The sequence below is a fragment of the Callithrix jacchus genome, chromosome 13 (assembly GCF_049354715.1).
Source record: "Callithrix jacchus isolate 240 chromosome 13, calJac240_pri, whole genome shotgun sequence".
Lineage (NCBI taxonomy): Eukaryota > Metazoa > Chordata > Mammalia > Primates > Cebidae > Callithrix > Callithrix jacchus.
In genome coordinates this window covers 69293784-69314167 of record NC_133514.1, presented here as the reverse complement: position 1 = coordinate 69314167, position 20384 = coordinate 69293784, and the positions used below count along the sequence as shown (strand labels likewise).

At 33.8% G+C, this 20384-nt stretch overlaps 1 protein-coding gene across 12 annotated transcripts in view; it reads left to right on the top strand.

The window, feature by feature from the left end:
- SS18 (SS18 subunit of BAF chromatin remodeling complex) overlaps positions 1 to 20384 on the top strand; it is a 155410-nt gene that overhangs the window by 4926 nt on the left and 130100 nt on the right. For 8 of the 12 annotated variants that reach the window (XM_054244078.2, XM_054244077.2, XM_054244079.2 and 5 more), the window contains exons 3-4: positions 5193 to 5277; positions 20033 to 20186. In XM_054244078.2, the coding sequence (XP_054100053.1) occupies positions 5193 to 5277; positions 20033 to 20186 (239 nt within the window). Of the gene's footprint in view, positions 1 to 5192; positions 5278 to 7958; positions 8054 to 20032; positions 20187 to 20384 lie in introns of all 12 variants that reach the window. The other 4 variants (XM_078347918.1, XM_078347917.1, XM_078347920.1 and 1 more) reach the window with 1 other exon arrangement.

Here is a 20384-nt window from a genome sequence, read left to right as displayed (position 1 = left end):
TATTTTGCTTTTTTTTTTCCTAAGTAATAGAAACCTGTTGTGTATCTTTAATAACATCTCATTTTGGGTTAGCCATATTTTATTGTGTCTAGTGGCTACTACATTAGTCAACACAGCAGTAGAATATAGTTGACTCTTGGTATCCTTGGTGAATTGATTCCAGAACTCCCCATGGATACCAAAGTCCAAGATGCTAGTGTCCTTAATGTAAAATGGTGTAGGATTCACATATCACCTACTCATGTCTTCTTGTAAACTTTAAATACTCTCTAGATCGCTCATAATATCTAATACAGTGTAAATACTATGTAAATAGTTGTTATACTCTATTGTTTAGGGAATAAGAAAAAAGTATACATCTTCAGTACAGACACAACCATCTTTTTTTTTTTTTCCAAAATATTTTCGGTGCATGCTTGGTTAAGCTGTGGATGCAGACTCTGTGGATACTGAGGGCTGACTATTTTATTCTCACCCTTGTTTTGGGACACATCTGTCTTTCCTAGAGATCTCACTGGTATATCCTCAGACAGATCATTCCCAGCATCCATGGGTCTTGCTTTGTTTGGTTTTCATGTTGTATTGGTCTCTTGCTGTCCTTTGATTTACCCTCTATTTAATTCCAAGTTTCCATTACTTTTTCCTCTTTGTTTATTAAAAAGTCACATATGGTTATTGTAAAAAAAAAAAACTATAAAGTGTAAGTTTGTGGAGATGTCACCTTTTACATGCCACTATCTTATCTCCTTCTCCTCCATAGGAGTAACTGCTTCTGATGCTGTAGTATGTATCCTTCCAAACATTTTTTCTGTGCATTTACATATATAAGTTTATATGTATGCATGCACATTTATAGATATTGTTTTTAATATTTATGTAGATTACAGTTTTAGAAATGGAATGACTGGGTTAAAGACCACGGTAAGTTGACAAATTACCCAGCAAAATGGTTGTATTGGTTTGTTTTCCCCCAGCCAGGTTTTTAGAGTTCTAGTTTTCAGCTATCCCTGTGAACAGTAGATATTAGACATCTTTAAAATATTTTTGCACATCGAATTGCTGAAAAGTGGTGTCTTAAGTTTTTGTATTGGCCAGGCATGTTGGCTTAAGTTTTTGTTTTGGCCAGGTATTTCTCATGCCCTAAATCCCAGCACTTTGGGAGGCTGAGGTGGGAGGATTGCTTGGATGACGTGAGTTTGAGAACAGCCTGGGCAACACATTGAGATCTGTTTCTTCTTAAACACCATCACCACCACCACCAACAGAAAAACACAAAAAATCTTTTTGTTTTGAAATAATTTCACACTTACAAAAATGTTTCAACGATAGTACAAAGAATTCCTGTATGTGCTGCACTGAAGTTCTTCAAAGGATAACATAGCCCACTTGCTTTTTTATTCATTTCTTCCCCCATGTTTTTCAGAAACATTTGAGAGTAACTGCAGATATGAATACCTCTTGCTTTTAATAACCTCAGTGTGTATTTCCTACAAACAAGCACATATTCTTTAATTACCAGAGTATAATTGCTAAAATAAAGAATGCAATACTATTATCTAATGTTTAGGGCTTTGTTGAATTTTGTCGTTTGTCCCATTAGTGTATATTTTCTGGTCTGGGGTCCAGTGCAGGATCTGGTGTTGTATTTAGTTGTCATGTCTCTTAAGTTACACTTTAATCTGGGGGTCCGTTCCATGATTTTGACATTACTGAAGAGTACAGACCAGTAGTTTTGTTGGAATGTCCCTCATTTAGGATTTAACTGGTGTTTTCCATGATTAAATTCACACTATACACTTTTAGCAGGAGTACCACTGATGTGATATTGTGTCCTTCACGGTGCATCCTCAGTAGCCTTGTGATAGCAGTTTGTCCCAATATTGGTGATAACTTTGATCTCTTAGTCAAGGTAGTATCTTAACTAAGGTGATATCTTACCTTTATGGTTTGTTCGCCATAAAAGTACTATTTCTTGTAATTCATACATACCTAACACCTTGAGGTACACTTATATTGTTTCTCATCATACTTCAACACATTACTTTTAGCATCCACCAAAAATCCAGTGATTTTTGCCTAAGATAGTTAACACTTTGGGTGGTTGCCATATGATGACTAAATCTATCATTCCTTCTACTTTTACTTAAATCTAACTGTAAGGAAGAAATTTCTCGTCCTCCTATTCCTTCATTCTTTGATTCACTTATTTATATCTATATGGACTTAAACATTATTAATGTATTCTCTCAAGTTATAATCTCTTTATTATTTTCTTTAATTATTCTATATTTGGCCAGTGGGAGCCCCTCAAGCTGGCTTCTTGATATGTCTTCATTATGTCTTGAACATTGTCTTATTTTTTTGTACCACAAAATGTTCTAGACTCATCCTGATTTTCTTTCCTGTGCAAGTTGGTAGTCACCCGTTTCTCCAAGCCCTGTTTTTTTTTTTTTTTTTTTTGGAGAATGATTATTGAGAAACTAAGATCTGAGTGCTTAGGTTATCTTGCTGTTTAATCTCTTGTATGTTTTGTATTTTATATGATCGTTTTCATTACATATATTGTTGCTTAGATGAATCTTGTCTGCATATTTGAAAATGTTCTTTAAAAAAATTAACTAGCTGATCTATTTCTTTGGTTTAACGATTGATAATTATCAGTAATAAGGAGATGGCTTCCTCAAGTCAGCCATGGAATGGTAAAACCTAGAGGCACTGATTAGAATACAGTCATGGCACTGCATAATGAATTTTTGGTCAACAACAAACCGAAAGATTTTAATACCGTATTTCTACTATAACTCAAAGATTATAATACCCATTTCTACTATAATACCCATAAGATTATAATATCATAATTCTACTGTACCTTTTCTGTTTAAATAATATACAAATACTTACCAATCAGTACAGTACACCAAAAGTATTAACTACAGTAAAAGGCTTTGCAAGTTTGTAGCCTAGAAGCAATAAGCTCTACTGTATAGCCTAGAGTATCTTACGACACACCATTTAGATTTGTTTTAAATACTCTTGATGATGTTTGCACAACAATGATTAAATCACCTAACAACACATTTCTCAGAATGTATCCCCATTGTTAAGTGATCAGTAACTGTAATTATTTTTACTTTTGGCTTTTAAGAACTCCAGATAGCGCCAAGGATAGTATATGTCATGGAGAATGTATATTTAGATCTAGAACCAACTGAGTCAGCAAAAGTTTACACTGTTTATATTTTCAACTTTTTCAAATATATGTATGATCATTTCCCTCATTCTCTACATATTGGATTAGACCTCATTTGTCACATATACTTGGTGAACACTTTAAGCAAATGGGGCTTACATTGACTTAGGGAGAACCTTAAATTCTGCCTTTTTTGATGGATTTAATTTCTTTTGTTCTTCAGATATTCTTTCTCAGGTTGTCAGTATTGGTTTGTGAGTAAAGAGAAAAAAAACTCCTCAACCTTAACAAGTGTTCTTGTTTCTCATTGTAGGAGAAGCAAAAGGAAAATAAAGGGAAAGATTAATACATGACAGCCATCTGGGAATTGATAGTCCAACTTTAATTTAACAATTCTTTAAGATGTGATAACTTTGTCTGAAACATTTCTTTTACAAGAATATGAGTATTTACTACTTTTTTGTTAATGTTCATCTTTGAACCTTGAATCATCTTAGAATATGCTAAATTAGTCCGGGTGTAGTGGCTCACACCTGTAATCCCAGCACTTTGGGAGGCCAAGGCGAGCAGATCACCTGAGGTCAGAAATTCAAGACCAGCCTGGCCAACGTGGTGAAACCCCGCGTCTCTACTAAAAATACAAAAAATTGGTTGGGCATGATGGTGGATGCTTGTAATCCCAACTGCTTGGGAGGCCAAGGCAGGAGAATTGCTTGAACCCAGGAAGTAGAGATTACAGTGAGCTGAGATCATACCACTGCACTCCAGTCTGGCTGACAGTGACACTTTGTCTCAAAAAAAAAAAAAGGATATGTTTATTTGATGAATGCTATAGAATAATGCAATTTTACAGAAAATAAACGTATTACAGTTAGCAAAGGCCAATTAAAAATTTTCATTTTTACCTACCTTTTTATATGAGGGAAAATGAATTTGCTTTATTAAAGTTAATCTTGAGTGTTGTTGGTGTTATAACATTTCCTCCATCTTTGTGTTTTAGCATATCTCTTTTGTACTGTAGTTGGAGATTACCTATTCACTGCCTTCTCTATATGCTGAGATGGGTAGTATAAAAACAGTCAGCATGAATTGTTGGTCATTGCTACAGCAGTGAGAAGGAAGAAAAGGTGTGGTTCCCACCCTCTTTCTTGCGTTTTAGCAGACCATATTCACTGTACTTGGGTCTGAGGTTTCTAGCAAAATGAAAATGGCAGAAGGAAAGGGATAAGCATATTTTTTTTCTTTTTCAGATGGAGTCTCACTCTGTTGCCCATGCTGGAGTACAGTGGTGCAATCTTGGCTTACTGCAATCTTCGCCTCTTGAGTTTAGGCAATTCTCCTGCTTTAGCCTCCCAAGTAGCTGGAATTACAGGCGTGTGCCACCATGTCCAGCTAATTTTTGTATTTTTAGTAGAGACGGGGTTTTTCACCGTGTTGGCCATGCTGATCTCGAACTACTGACCTCAAGTGATCTGCCTGCCTCGTGCTCCCAAAGTGCTGAGATTACAGGCATGAGCCACTGTGCCCAGCCAGGATAAGCATATTTCACTGGACTCCTTTATTTAGTTCTTTTAAAAAAAACTAAATTTACTAGTGTATTAAATGTACTAGTATGGACCTATTACATACATCAGTTATTTCATCTACTAGCTATGCAATCATGTGCAAGTTATCAACCTCTCTAAACATTAGTTTCTTATCTTTAAATGGAGAAAAGAGCTCTTAACTCATAGTTTTGGTTTGCGGATTAAGTGAAATATATATGCATATAAAACAATTAAAACACTATTTAGCATACATGGTAAGATCTCTGGGCTCATTATTTAAAGATACTATTTATTATTCAGAACTTTTGCAGAGTCAATAGGAAAAATTGAAGTGCTATTGATGTTCAGGTAACAAATTTCCTACGAAACTTTAGAAGTGATTACAGTGCTGTTTGTACTTAAGCAGATAGGAAGAAAATTATTTTTTAATATTGATATTTGTTTTGTTTTAATAGGTATCAGCAGATGTTGCACACAAACTTGGTATACCTTGCTACAATAGCAGATTCTAATCAAAATATGCAGTCTCTTTTACCAGCAGTAAGTATCTTTAAAATCATGTGAAGTAGATAATCTTTACATATGGTATGGCACATTTTTGTTGAATGATTTTTAAGTTTCATTTAGTAAATCTTGCTCTACTCTGAGAACACGAAAGTATTCTATGTTATCTAAAAGCTCTATTGTTTTGCTTTTATGTTTAATTTGAATTCACATAAAATTGATTCTGTCCCTGAGAAAATTGTGTCCATTTACCTGTCCACCTACCTACCTATTTATTTTAATTTTTAATACAAATAATTTGTTAATAAATCGGAAGTATTTCACAGCAAATACCAGACATCATTCAGTTTGAGCAGTAGATACTGTATTTCCATATGCATCTCTAGCAGACAGGACTATTCTCTTGCCCAGCTAAGTTAACCATAATTAATGTCTTGTAATATTCAATCTGTTTTCAATTTGTATCAATTATCTAAAACAAACTATATGTTTTATACTTGATCTTAGCCAAAAGGCCAAGAAGTGATTAAAAACCTAAATGTTTTAATAGTAGTTTGCATCAGAATCCAAACAGGGTACACATAGTGCATTGGTTGGTGTGTGTCTTAGTCTCTTTTATTCTGTATCATTTTATCTTTTTAAATCTTCATTTACTTGTTAAAGGAACTGGGTCGTTTGTTTTGTAGAATTTTTAGCATTCTGGATTTGGGTAATTGTGTTCTTGTGGTCCTTTAATGTGTTCTTGTTTCTCTTATTTCATGTAAACTGGTCATCGGAGAGGTGTAATTAGTGAGGTTTAGTGTTGGTGGTGCTTTGTATTTCCTATAGTATCAGATCAGAATGAACATGTTTGGTTGTTCCATTTTTAATGTTAAGATTGATCAATGGGTACAGTTGATACCAGACTGATCAATTTATTATAAAGTTCCCTGTCTACTTATCACTTAGTGGTTTTAATAGTCGTTGGTGCTTGTGGACCAGATCCTTAATTTCACTTTGGGATCACAGAATGGTGAATTTCTAATTTTATAATCCCTCCTGCATTTATTAGCTGTAATTTTAAAAAGAATAACTTTCTTTCATTAAGTATTTGGTTATCCTGAGACTAGAGAGGCCCTGTAGGAAAGTCATGATAAAGGCTTGATTCTATCCTTTTATCAATTTTGAGAATGACTTGGTCTCTAGCAACCTGTGTAGGTTACCATTCAGTTTAACATTTTTGTTTTTATTATCTGAACGTACACATTTTTATATCTTTAATGTTTAAAACTGTCGAAGTCATTCTTTATTATGTTGAATTTCTTTTTCTCTGATCAATGGAAGCCTCTTCATTTGGCTCCTGTGTCCTTCTGACATGACTCAAGTATTTCATGGCCACTTTGTTTTTGTGATTTGAGAGAGGCTATATCAGGCTGATTACATTTTCTGCCCCAGAACTGGAATCAGCTGTTTCTTCAAGGAGTTCTTGTATTTCCTTAATTTAATGGGAATTGGTATTTAGAGAGCACAATTTGGATGCTTGGGGCATTTATCATTACTGGGTTTTCATTGTTTCTAGGCCTTTGTAATGGATAGATCCTAGTAAATATTTTGTTTTTAAAAGATAAAATACTCAGTTCTTAGAAGTATTTGTACTTCAGGAAAGGATTTTTATTTAGCTTTGAATTTTTATAGTAGTGTCTTCTTTCTTATCCTAAAAATCTTGGGTTCCTTAATGACATTGCTGTATTTGCTTTTTACAAATTTACGTAAAACATATAACAGTGTAATACCAAAATTATCACTGACAATAAGATGCTTGTCCCTAAGATACATCCTACTGAGGATATTTTAATCAGAACATTTTGTTTGAAATTGAAATAGTTCTTCATGTGGCAGTTGTCATGAACTGGATTACCAGCTAGGTGGAATTTATTTTCGTGAATAATGTGAAGGATAGGTTCAGTTTTGTTTCCATATGGATAGTTCTTTGTCCCATCATTATTTATTGGAAAAACTAAGCAAAATATCTTTATTTTTGTCATGCAATTTATGTTGTATCCGGTGTCCATATATATGTGGGTCTGTGTCTGATCTGTGTATATCATTTCCTTGGTCTGTTTTGATGAATTCCACTATCTGGTCATACTTAATATATATTTGAGAAGTTCTTATTCCTTTTTTTTCCCCCCAAGAATATCTTGGATGTTGGTTCTTTGCATTTCCCTATACACTTAAACATCAGTATGTCAGGTTATACACACATATACATAATCCCATATGGATTTTCACTGAGATTACCTTTACTCTGAATCAATTTGGAAAGACTTGATATTTTTACAAAATTGAGTCTTCCAAATTGTGAGCATTGCATATATTTTTATTTATTTAGTCCTTTAATGTCTGTTAATGAAGTTTTATGATTTTCCCTGTAGATTATTTGCACGTCTCTCATTGAGCGTATTGCTAGATATTTAATGCTTTGTTATTTTTTTAGGCCACTTTAAATCGAGTATTTGTTTTAAAAGTTTTCTAACTGCAGTTGCTGTTTACATGGAAATGCAGTTGATTTAAATCTCATATTCTTGTTGAACTCTTATTTCTAACAGTTTTTCTGTAGATGGTTTCAGTTTTCTATATTCACGATCATATCATTTGTGAATAATAAGTTTTGTTTCTTTCTCGTCAATCCTTACACCTTTTATTTTTTTTTTTTCTTGCCTTACTTCTCTGGCTAGGACCTCCAGTACATTCCTGAATAGAAGTGGTGATAGAGGACATCTTTGTCTTGTTCCTGATCTCAAAGGGAAAGCTTTCACTGTTTGACCATTAAGTATGATGTTTGCTGTAGTGTTTTGTAGGTAACTTTTGTCAGATTAAGGAAGCTCCTTTCTGTTTCTGGTGTGCTAAGTAAGAATTTGTATCTTGAATGGATGTTAAATTTTATCAAGTACTTTTCTTGCCATCGAATGAGATGATCTTAAGATTTTTCTTCTTTAATCTGTTAATGTGGTAAAATATACCGATACACTTTTAATGCTTAATCAGTCTTACAACCTACTTTTTGATGACTCATTTGGTCATGGTATTTTTAAAGAAATTGCTATATTCAGTTTGTTAAAATTTTGGTCAGAATTTTTGCATCTTTATTCATCAGCATAATTGACCTGCAATTTTACTTTCTTACAATGCCTTTATCTGGTTTTTATTTTAAGGTTATGTTGGCTTTATAAAAGGAGCTGGAGCAACCAGCTCCTTTTGAAAGGAACAACCAGTATTAGCCTTTCTAAAAATATACCAAAAAGTGAAGAGCATCAACATAAAAAGGAATTTATATCAACAAATGGATAAAATAGCCAGTTAACGTCAAATGGCAGTAACCCTAAATTTAAGTCGACGAAATCCCCCAATCAAAAGATATAGCCAAAACCTAACGGTATGCTGCATCCAGACCAATTTCACATCCAAAGATACACAGACTCAAAACAAAGGGATGGAGAAAGACTTACCAGCCAAATGGAGAACAAAAATAAATAAATAAATAAGCAGGAGTTGCAATTCTCGCATCTGATAAAATAGATTTCAAAGCAACAGAGATATTGGTAAAAGGATCAATGCAACAATAGTAAGAGATAACGATCCTAACACCCAGATACATAAGACCCATAAAGAGATTTAGACTCAACGAGACAGAAAATTGATGAGGACAACCAGGACTTGAACTCAGATCCAGAACAAATAAACTTAATAAATATTTATAGAGCTCTCCATTTTAAATACACAAAATATACATTCTCCACTTTAAATACACAAAATATCGATCGGCCATTATTAATACCCATTTTTAGAATAAAGCAATATTCCCGTTCTCCATCTTTTTCTTCCTCTTTCTTCCTCTCCTTCACTCCTTTTTTTTCTTTCTTTTCTTTCCTTTCTAAAATAAAAATAAAAAAAAAAGGAGCTGGAGAATTTTTCTACTTTTTTTATCCAGAAGAATTTACATAACATTTCTATTTCTTCCTTAAATGGTTGGTATAATTCTTTAGAAAAGCCATTTGAATCGAGTTTTCTTTGCAAGGAAGTTTTTATTTACTTATTTCTTTAACTGTTAATAGGATTATTTATATATTCTATATTTTATAAATTGCCTATTTTGGTAAGCTGTGGCTTTTAGCATTTTAATAAATTTGAACATTCATTAGCATGAAAATAAAGTAAAAGCTCTTGAAATAATTTTATTTTCCTAATGTCAACACTATCGGTAGTGATATTTTTTTTTCTTTTTGATGTCATTATTTGTGACTTCTGCTTTAAAATATTTTTTGATTACTCTTGCCAGATGTTTGTTATGGCTTTTAAAATTATTTTCAGAGAATCAACTTTTGGGTTTGATTGTTCTCTGTTGCAGCATTTTTCAAACTTCTCGGTCTCAGAACCCCATTACATTCTTAAAAATGATGGAGGACTTAAAAGAGCTTGATGTGGGTTATATTATTAATATAAATTATAAGTTTTTCTCAGTGTTGAAATTAAAGCTGAGAAATTAAAATAAGTTTGTGAAAAAATTACTGCATGTTAATATAAATAACATTAAAGGAAAAATATCTTTGAGATGAATGGCATCATTTTACATTTTTTCAAGTTTTTGTTAAAGGCCTGCCTTAATAGAAAATACTATATATTCACATCAACTTCTGCATTCAGTCTGTTGTAATATGTTTTGGTTGTAGTAGTAGAAGAAAATCTAGTCTCACCCAGATACGTAGTTAGAAAGAGGAAGAATATTTTAATAGCCTTTTCAGATTTTTGTGGATAACCTTGTTTGATATTACAGCAGATCTCAGTAAGTTTTTGTTTTTGTGTTTGTTTTAAGGTTAGTTGCAGTGTGGAATCTTAAATTACATGATTGCATATTTCTTGCTCTGGTACATTTAAGCCCATTGGTCTTGGAATCTTTTCCTCATGTATAATTTTGTACCATCATGCTTTGGTGATTTGGAAAGTTAAGTTTACTGAGTTAAACAATTCTTCCAAATATTAACATATTTTATTGTGTGATACCAAAGACTACCTTGGTTAAAATCACCTCTAATCTCATCAGAAGTACCTAAGTATGGGGGTGCTGTCAGGCTTAAGTTAGTAGATATATTTGCACATTCCGAATTCTTGCTTGAAGATTCAAATTTGATCTTGGCAACAAATGTTATCAATTGATTTTCTTGCTCACTATGTTTGTTTTTGAGAAAATGTCTGCCAAATACCCATGCCTTGATACATAGAGTTAACAGTTGTGCTTTCAAGTAAAAATGGTATTCTATGAAAAAGGTGCCTAGTTCAGCTAGCAACTCAATCACAAACTGCTTTTTCTTGACTATTTTACTTTGTGACAGATGTTTGTTATTTTCCCATTTTGTCACTGAATATTTATTTACAAGACATGAAGAATATACTAAATAATTTTTACTGCTTCCTCAAGCACATTTTTTTACTGAAACTGTCTTTTTCTTTCTTCAACTGCAAGTGTGTAGCAGTCAGTGATACATTGACTAATAATAGTTTGATGTCATTGCCTTGATTCATAATGAGGTTCCAGGAGTATATCCACTGTTGGATTTGTGAACTTAGCAAAAAGGCAAACATCATCTTAGTATTATTATCGCAATAGTTTTGCTTTTGGGTACCTCATTATGGTTTTGTTTATGATTACTTTCTGATATTTATGATTTTCTTCATTTTACTTTCTTTTGATGTATTTTGCTGTTTTCTTCAGTTTTAGATGAATGCCTCTTTCATCAATTTTCAGCTTTCTAATATATGCATTTAAAATGGGCATAAGTTTTCCTCTATGGTTCTGATATGTGGTATATTCATATTTATTTAATTCCATATGTTTTCTAATTTTCATAATTATTTTTTAATGCGTTGGCTGATAAAAATATATTTCTTAATTTTCAAACATGAGAATTTTGTTTTCTTGATTTCTGGCTTTATTGCACTGTGGTTAAATAACATTTACGATTTGAGTTCTTTGGAATTCCGTGAGATTTGTTTCAGGGTTCAGCATATGGTCAGTTTTTACAAATGTTTCATGTGTATTTTAAAATAATATGTATTGTTTAGCCACTGAGTGCAGAGTTCTATATATGTCTATTAGGTTAGGTTAACTGTTAATCTTGTTTGAATCCTCTGTAGCCTTACTGATTTTTTTTTTTTTTAGCCTTTGTAATGTTTTGTTTGTTTGTTTGTTTTCTCAATTACTGAGAGTTGTATGTTTAAAATGTACTGGTCAAATTGTGAATTGACTGGTTTTACTTGTAGCTCTTTTAAGTTTTTGATTAGTACATTTGGAGGTATTGTTAGTGTACATATACACTTAGAAATGTTACAGCCTTTTGGTTCTTTGTAACATCATTATGAAGTATCTCTTCTTATCTCTAGTAATGCTTTTAAATCTACTTTGTCTGATATTAGTATAGCTAAATAAGCTTTCTTTAGTGTTGCATAGTATTCTCCTCCTTTCTGTTAGAGATATGATATTATGAGTAGGATCTAGTTTTTTTTAAAAACTCAGTCTAGCTGGCTGGGCAAGGTGGCTCACTCCTATAATCCCAGCACTTTGGGAGGCCGAAGCAGGCAGATCATGAGCTCAGGAGTTCGAGACCAGCTTGACCAACATGGTGAAACCCGGTCTCTACTAAAAATACAAAAATTAGTTAGGCGTACTGGCAGGCACCTGTAATCCAGTTACTTGGGAGGCTGGGGCAGGAGAATGGCTTAAACCCAGGAGGTGAAGGTTGTGGTGAGCTGAGATCCTGCCATTGCACTCCAGTACTCCAGTCTGGGCAACAAGAGCGAAACTCTGTATCAAAAAAAAAAACAAAAACAAAAACTCAGTCTAGCTATCTTTGTCTTTTCATTGGAACTTACAATCCATTTATATTGAGTGTAATTACTTGCATATCTTAATTTAAACCCACCCGATACAGTGCACTCTGTGTCATGTTATATATGCATTTTCCTGTTCTATTTTGCCTTCTTTATAAATCATTGTTTTTTGAAACAGGGTCTTGCTTTGTCACCCAGGCTGGAGTGCAGTGGCATGATCTTGGCTTACTGCAGTCTAGACATCCCAGGCTCAAGCCATCCTCTTGCCTCAGCACCCCCCAAGTAGCTGGGACTACAGTCACTCACCACCACACCCAGTACATTTTTGTGTTTTTAGTTTGGTTTCACCATGTTGCCCAGGCTAGTCTCTCACTCCTGAGCTTAAGTGAGCCACCTGCCTTGGTCTTCCAAAGTGCTGGGGTTACAGGTGTGAGCCACTGTACCTGGCCAATAATTAATTTTCTTATTCCTTTTTTTACTTTCTGATTGGGGAATCCCAGAGAACCATCAAATACTTTATTTCTGTTCCTTCCCTCAATGACTTTTTCATTGTTGTTGCCATGTATTTTAAATCTCTATATGTTTACCCACAAGTGATTGTTATTACTGTTTTTTTTTGAAGTTAGTATTCATTAGGTTCATCTACATACTTACCATTTCTGATGCTTTTTGTTTCTCCCTTCGTTTATGACCTTCTAGCTTAGATCTCTTTTTCACCTCCTAAAGAACATTCCTTACTATTTCCTTTAGCACTGGTTTGCGGGTAAGACAGACCTTCAGTGTTTTTGTTTCATTTTGTTCTGAAAATGCCTTTATTTCACCATCATTCTTTTTTTTTTTTAACCCCTCTGGAGACAATGTTTCACTCTGTCACCCAGGCTGAAGGGCAATGGCATGATCATAGCCTACTGCAGCTTCAAACTTCTGGGCTCAAGAAATTTTCCTGCGACAGCCTCTTGAGAAGCTGGGACCACAGGCACATACCATCATGCCTGGCTAATTTTTGTGTTTTTTTTTTTGTAGAAGTAGGATCTTATTATATTGCCCGGGCTGGTCTTAAACTCCTGGCCTCAAGTGATTCTCCTGCCTTGGCCTCCCAAAGTTCTGGGATTATAGGCATGAGCCACCACACCCGGCTGACCGTGATTCTTAAAAGATATTTTCCAAGGACAGATCTTAGGTTAGTTGTTGTTTACTATTAACACATTACATTTATCCTTACGTTGTATTCTAACTTGTATGTATTGAAAATTCAACTATCAATGTAATGGTTGATATTTTGAAGGTAATCGGCTTATTTGACTGCATTTAAGAGTTTTAGCTAGAACTTTCAGCAGTTTTACTATGTTTAGGTGTGAATTCCTTTTTTTTTTTTAATTAAAAAAATTATTTTTTGTCACATTGTAGTTAGAGTTTGGAAGATTTCTTTTTAGTTATCCTGCTTGGTGTCTTGGGATTTCTGAAATCTGTAGGTTGGTCTTTCATCAGTTTTGGGAGTTTTCAGTCATTATCTCTTCAAGCAAATAATTCTTCCACAAGACTCCAGTTAAACTTAGACTAGACATTGTAACTGTATCTTTATGTTTCTTAATCCCTCCAGACTTTCCAACCATTTATCATTCTAGGTATATTTTTTTTCTGACCAGTTTTCCAGTTCATTTTTCACTGGGCCTATGTCTGTTATACCTATCCCTTGAGCTCTTAATATATATTTTTCTATTTCTAGAATTTCTGTAAGTTCTTTTTCAGATCAGCTCTGGCATTTTAAAAATATTTTCTGTTCTTTGCTGACAAGGGTGTTACTATAGTTTGAGATACTTGACTCTGAAAAAGAACTTTGATGATTTGGTGAATTATGTTCATTAATTTTCAAAAGTTAAATCAGCTTACATTTCTGTAATAAATTTCATTGGTTATGATGTATGTTTTTTTTTTTTTTTTTATGATGTATGATTTTTTTTAGGAAGTCTGCATTTGATTTGCTAAAGTCTTGTTTAACATTTTTGTGCCTATATTCATGAGAGATGTTTTGGCCTGTCATTTTCCTTGTGTCCTTGTCAGGTTTGGGCAGCTTCATAAAGAATTGAAAATTGGCCCCCTTCTTTTTGTTCTCTGGAACAAAAAAATTTATGTGAGGTATTATTTATTCTTTAATGATTTAGAAGAGTTCCCTAATGAAGCCATCTGAGTCAGGAGATTACTTCAGGGAAGATTGGAAATGATGGGTTCAGTTTCTCTAACAGATAGAGAATTATTCCAATTTTCTATTTCCTGTGTCAGTTTCTATAAGCTGTGTTTTTCAAAGAAGTTGTCCATTTTATCTAAATTATTAAATACATTGTCATAAAGTTGTTCTTAATATCTCCTTATTTTCCCTTTACTGCTTATATTAATATTCTCTTACTTTCCTTTTACTGTATATAGCATACGTACTGTTGCCCCTCCATTTTAATTTTTCTAAAATGTAATTTCTGTTTTTTTTCTTGATTATTTCTGCTAAGGGTTATTAATTATTAATATTCTCAAACAGCCAGCTTTTGGCTTAATTTTCTCTTACTGCTTTTATGTCATTGAATTTTGTTATTGTTTATGTTATATCTTTTATACTACTTTGTGTTGACTTGCCATTTTTTTCTAGCTACTGATAGTAGATGATGATAGCATTTTCAGCTTTCCTTCTTTTAAATATACATTTTAAAGCTATAAATTGTCCTGTAAGCATAGCTTAAACTGCATCTCACAAATTTTGATATTGCATTTTATCAATTAAAAATATTTTAAAATTTCTATTAAGATTTCTTCCTTGATGAATAATTTTGTTACTAATTTCTAGTTTAATTCCACTGTGCTCAGAAAGTATACTTTATATGGTTTCAATCTTTAGATATTTATTAACTTGCCTTGTGACCTAGTATATGATTCTGTTCAGTCAACATTCCTTGAGTACTTGAGAAGGATGTGTATTGAAAAGTTGTTGGATTCTACACATACGAATTAGGTGAAACAAATTGGTTACTAGTGATGTCAAATTTTTTATATTCGTAGGATTTTTTTCTTCTGTAAATTACTGAGAGAAGTATCTTAAAATCTCCAACCATTATTTTGGATTATTTTCTTTTTCCTTTCAGTTCTGTCAAGTTTTGCTTTATAGATTTTTGAAGCTGCTGTGAATTGTATACAAATTTATGATTGTTAAACATTCCTGTTGAACTTACCTTTTATCATAACAAAGCCTCTCTCTTTATACCTAATAATTTAAGGCATCTGTTTAATATTAATGTAGCAACATCATCCTGCTTTTATTTTTTTAAATTTTTTATTGCATTTTAGGTTTGGGGGTACATGTGCAGAACATGCAAGACAGTTGCATAGGTACACACATGGCAGTGTGTTTTGCTTCCTTTATCCCCTTCACCCACATTTGGCATTTCTCCCCAGGCTATCCCTCCCTACCTCCCCCTCCTGCTGGCCCTCCCCTTTTCCCCCCAATAGACCCCAGTGTTTAGTACTCCCCTCCCTGTGTCCATGTGTTCTCATTTTTCATCACCCGCCTATGAGTGAGACATCCTGCTTTTAATTAGTATTTGTATGATATCTTTTTCCATTTCTTTCTTTTAATATATCTGTTGCTTTGAATTTAATGTAGTTCTGTTGCACACAGAATATAGTTGTGTGTTTTTAAATCCATTCTAATGTATTTAATTGGAATGATGGGTCCATTTACATTTAATGTAGAACATGATATGGTAGAATTTATGTCTTACAAGCCAAATATTTGTTTTCTATTTGTTCCTTTCTTGACTTTCTTTAAATTAATCAAGCATTATTTTTTCTTTTTGATTTACATATAATTTTACAGTTTATATCTTTAATGCGTGTGCATGTATTTTTAAGTAGCTGTCCTAGAGATTAAAATATTCTTCATTAAAATAGTAAAATGCTAGTTTATTAGGTTTTTGTCTAAATTTATACTTTTAACACTTGTTGAAAAATGCAAGAACCTTATAACAGCTTGATTTCATTTACCCTACTCTCTTTTTTTTTTTTTTAATACGGAGACTTGCTTTATTGCCCAGGCTGGAGTGCAGTGGTGTGATATCAGCTCACTGCAACCTCCACCTTCTGGGCTCAAGCAGTTCTCCTGCTTCAGCATCCCAAGTAGCTGGAATTATAGGTGCCCCCCACCACACCTGCTAATTTTTGTATTTTTAGTAGAAATTGGGTTTTATCACGTTGGCCTGGGCTTAATCTCCTGGTCTCAAGTAATTCGCCCACCTCGGCCTCCCCAAAGTGCTGGGGTTACAGATATGACCCACCTCGCCTGGCCTAGCCTACTGTCTTTTGTGTTAGTCTTGTCCTGTACTTTATTTTTTTTTTTTTACGCTTGTTTAAACCAGTAGAGTCATTGTTACTGTTATTTTAAATGCTCATCTTAATTTATATTTATTCACATATACTTATTTTTCTTTTCCTCTTAAGTAACTTGCCCAGTTCTGTGCTTCCGTGTGGGGCCATTTTCTTTTAGCTTGGTATATATTTTGTTCTCTTATAAGAAGTATTTGCCTAACTTTTGTTCATCCAAATCTTTTTTAATTTTATCTTCATGTTAGAAGGTATTTTTTTCCTTAGTGTAGTATTCTAGGCTGGTTGGTTGATTTTTTTTTTTTTTTCTTTTTTTGTCTTAACACTTTAGAGATGCCATTTTGTTATTTTTATTTTCCATCGTTTCTGATGAAAAATTTTAATTGAGATACAGTTTATATAAAATTTACTATTATAACCATTTTAAAGAACACAATTCAGTGGTTTTTAGTGTATTCACAGTTACATAAGCATCATAACTATCTAATTTCAGAATATTTTCACTACCCTAATAAAGTGAAAACCGGGCAGTCAATCTCAATTCTGCCCCTCTGCCCATCCCCTGGCAACAGCAAATCTACTCTCTATCTGAATTTACCTAGTCTGAACAAACATTTCTTATAAGTAGAATCATACAGTGTATGTGGCCATATATGTCTATCTTATTTCACTTGGCATAATGTTTTGAAGGTTCATCCATGTTATAGCATGTAGTATTTCTTCTTGGTGGCTGAATAATATTGCATTGTATTCGTATTCCACATTTTGTTTATCCATTCATCAGTGGGTGGACATTTGAGTTTTTTCCAGTTTTTAACTATTATGACTAATGCCACTGTGAACATTTGTGTAGAAATGTTGTGTGAGTGTGTGTTTTCCATTCTTTTCAGTGTGTGCCAGGAATGGAGTTGCTAGGTCATATGGTAACTCTTTAAGTTCTTGAGGAATTGTCAAACTCTTCTCCACAGTGGCTGTACCCTTTTACATTTCCACTAGCAGATATGAGAGTTGCAGTTTCTATACATTCTTGCCAACACTTGCTATTTTCTATAGTTTTAATTTTTATTGTTATTGCAGCTATCATAGTGGGTGTTGGTCATTTATTTTTGTCTTTTTAGAAAGCCTTGTAGTTTTTAGGAGCATCAGACATTGTGGTTGAACAATTATAGAAGCTCAGTTTGTTACTTTGCTCCAAAGAGAATTAAGTTTTCTTTTGGTATGGATAGTACTAGTAGGTTACCTTGAATCTATTAAAGGTCGATTATAAGACTTTTTAGGGCTGACCTATTTCAATTTTGACATTATTCTAAGGAGTGGCTGGCCCTTCTCTAGTCTCAACAGAGAACTGGAGTTATTTATGAAGGTTCCTCTAACTTGGTGGGGCCTACCCTCCAATCTTTGTCTCCATAGTAGTGAGCAGCAGCTGGAATCTCTGCTGAGCTCTTTAGCCTCCTAACTGCTATTTCTACTAGTTTTCTTAAATGTTTCCCCTCTTGTGGGGAAACATTTCCCTTTCTTTCTGGAAATTTCTTTAGTTTCCAGCTCTGAATAGCCAAAAATTCTGATTCTTTTTATCCTTAGTCCAATTGGACTGCACTTTTACTTGAGCTCTGTTTCCCTGTTACCCAGTAAACTCAAGGAAGAAGCCAAGATAATTGTGGAGCTGGTCTTGTATGCTTCCCTTCTTTCAAGAGTTGTAACTCCTTCTGTTCCTCTTTGTGTAAGTCACTCTTCAGTGCCTTCAAACAGTTTTTACTTTTTGTCTAGATTTTACAACTTTTATTTAGCAGAGGGTTAGTTTGATACAAATTATTCTAGCAGAGTGTTAACACTAATGATGTTTTATTAGGTGACTTACCAGAAATGACCTCACTATTAAGAGTGAGAACATGAGGTCGGGCTTGGTGGCTCATGCCTGTAATCCCAGCACTTTCGGAGACCGAGGTGGGCGGATCATGAGGTCAAGAGATTGAGACTATCCTGGCCAACATGATGAAACCCTGTCTCTATTAAAAATACAAAAATTAGCTGGCCATGGTGGTGTGTGCCTGTAGTCTCAGCTACTTGGAAGGCTAAGGCAGGAGAATGGCTTGAATCCAGGAGGCGAAGGTTGCAGTGAGCCAAGATCGTGCCACTGCATACCAGCCTGGTGACAGAGTGAGACTCCATCTCAAAAAAAAAAAAAAAACAAAAAAACCATGAGAACATGAATTTTTAACAGAAAATTTTGAGAAGAATATAGGAAGAAGGATTTCTGTTTTCAGACAGAGGAGGGTAGCAAGGTTTGAAGGATGATAAATAAGGATGATTAAAGTAAGATAATGTGACTCAGGTGTTTGGTATTTGTGGTTTTTTTTTTGTTTGTTTGGTTTTTTTTTTTGGTGAAAATTGAATAAAGTTATTAACTGTTTAAAGAATGCAAGTTGGAGAAATAATATGAGGATTTAAGAGAAAATTATAAAGAGCCGTTATCTGGATTTATTAGTGATGAAATTAAAATTCTGATTTTAAAATGTGTACTGTTAAAGTAGACTTGATGATTTCTGTAAATGTTAATGATTATTAACTTGAAGGTTTGAATATTTAAATGTGATGGTCAAAGAATAATGTATATCTATTAAGTGTGCCAAAGAGAATTGTGTTCACAAAATGAAAAGGTATACAATAACTAACTGGCCATTTTTAAGTGTAGGAGAAAGAGAACAACTGATATTACAGAAATGGACATTACATTTAGAACATCAAAATACAGAAAGAAGGCAGAAATAGATTCTTAAAGAATAATGCCTCCCTCTCCTCTTACAGGATTAAAAATGGGGGTTTGGAATGAAACTAACCATTTGCTTTCTCCACCAAAATATCCCCAAGAAGGGGGCCAGGTGTTGCAGACCACCTTATATCTATGTTTTTCCTTTCACCCTTTTGTGAACTCTGAAGGTTAGTCAGTGGTTTTCTTCAAAATTTCATTAGGAAATTTGCCAAAGGCATCCTTTTGAGGCAGCTGTCTCTGTGCCCTTGGAGGCCATCAGTAATGTTTCCAATCTATAGCAGTAGTCGGCACAAAAAATGTTGAACTGTTGTCTTCATGTTTTAAAACATTCTACTGCTGCCACTATACCCCACCCCAAAATAGTGTAGAATATGCCACATTTTGGGACTTACGAGCCCTTTCATTTTTTGTTACTGTACATTTTTAGGTAAAATCCATTCTTAATAATATATATGTCTAATGCATCAATAATGAAAAGACTTAATTTTTTTCATGTAATTTAAATAACAGTAGACATAGTAGACATGCTTAATATATAAATAAATGATAATTTTTTGTATAGTAAGTTAACAATTTAATTTTTACCATTGAGATTTTATAAAGTAAATATGGTTTAAAGTTTTGGGGGATAGTCCTCTGACATTAATATGTTCATGATGAAAATGCATAGAAGAATTTGAAATGCATTTGTGTTTTTGTTCTTATGCAATTTAGTAACATAGGCAACTGTTTTACCCTATGCATCTTTAATATATTAGTCTGTTTCTCTTGTTTTACTAAACTGTCTTCTTCCAGCCACCCACACAGAATATGCCTATGGGTCCTGGAGGGATGAATCAGAGCGGCCCTCCCCCCGCTCCACGCTCTCACAACATGTCTTCAGATGGAATGGTAGGTGGGGGTCCTCCTGCACCACACATGCAGAACCAGATGAACGGCCAGATGCCTGGTAAGTTTTTCTCCTCTAAGACATTAACACCAGAGTTGCTTAGCAACTGAAACGACATGGGGGCTCAAGGGATACTAGATTGTTGATGACAAAACTGCTTTGAATGCCCCCGAGTACAAGCTCTCTTAGAGTTTGTTAGCTACAGAGCTACGTGACCTGTATTCAGTGTTTATCAGGCTGCCCTTGGGCTTTGATGTA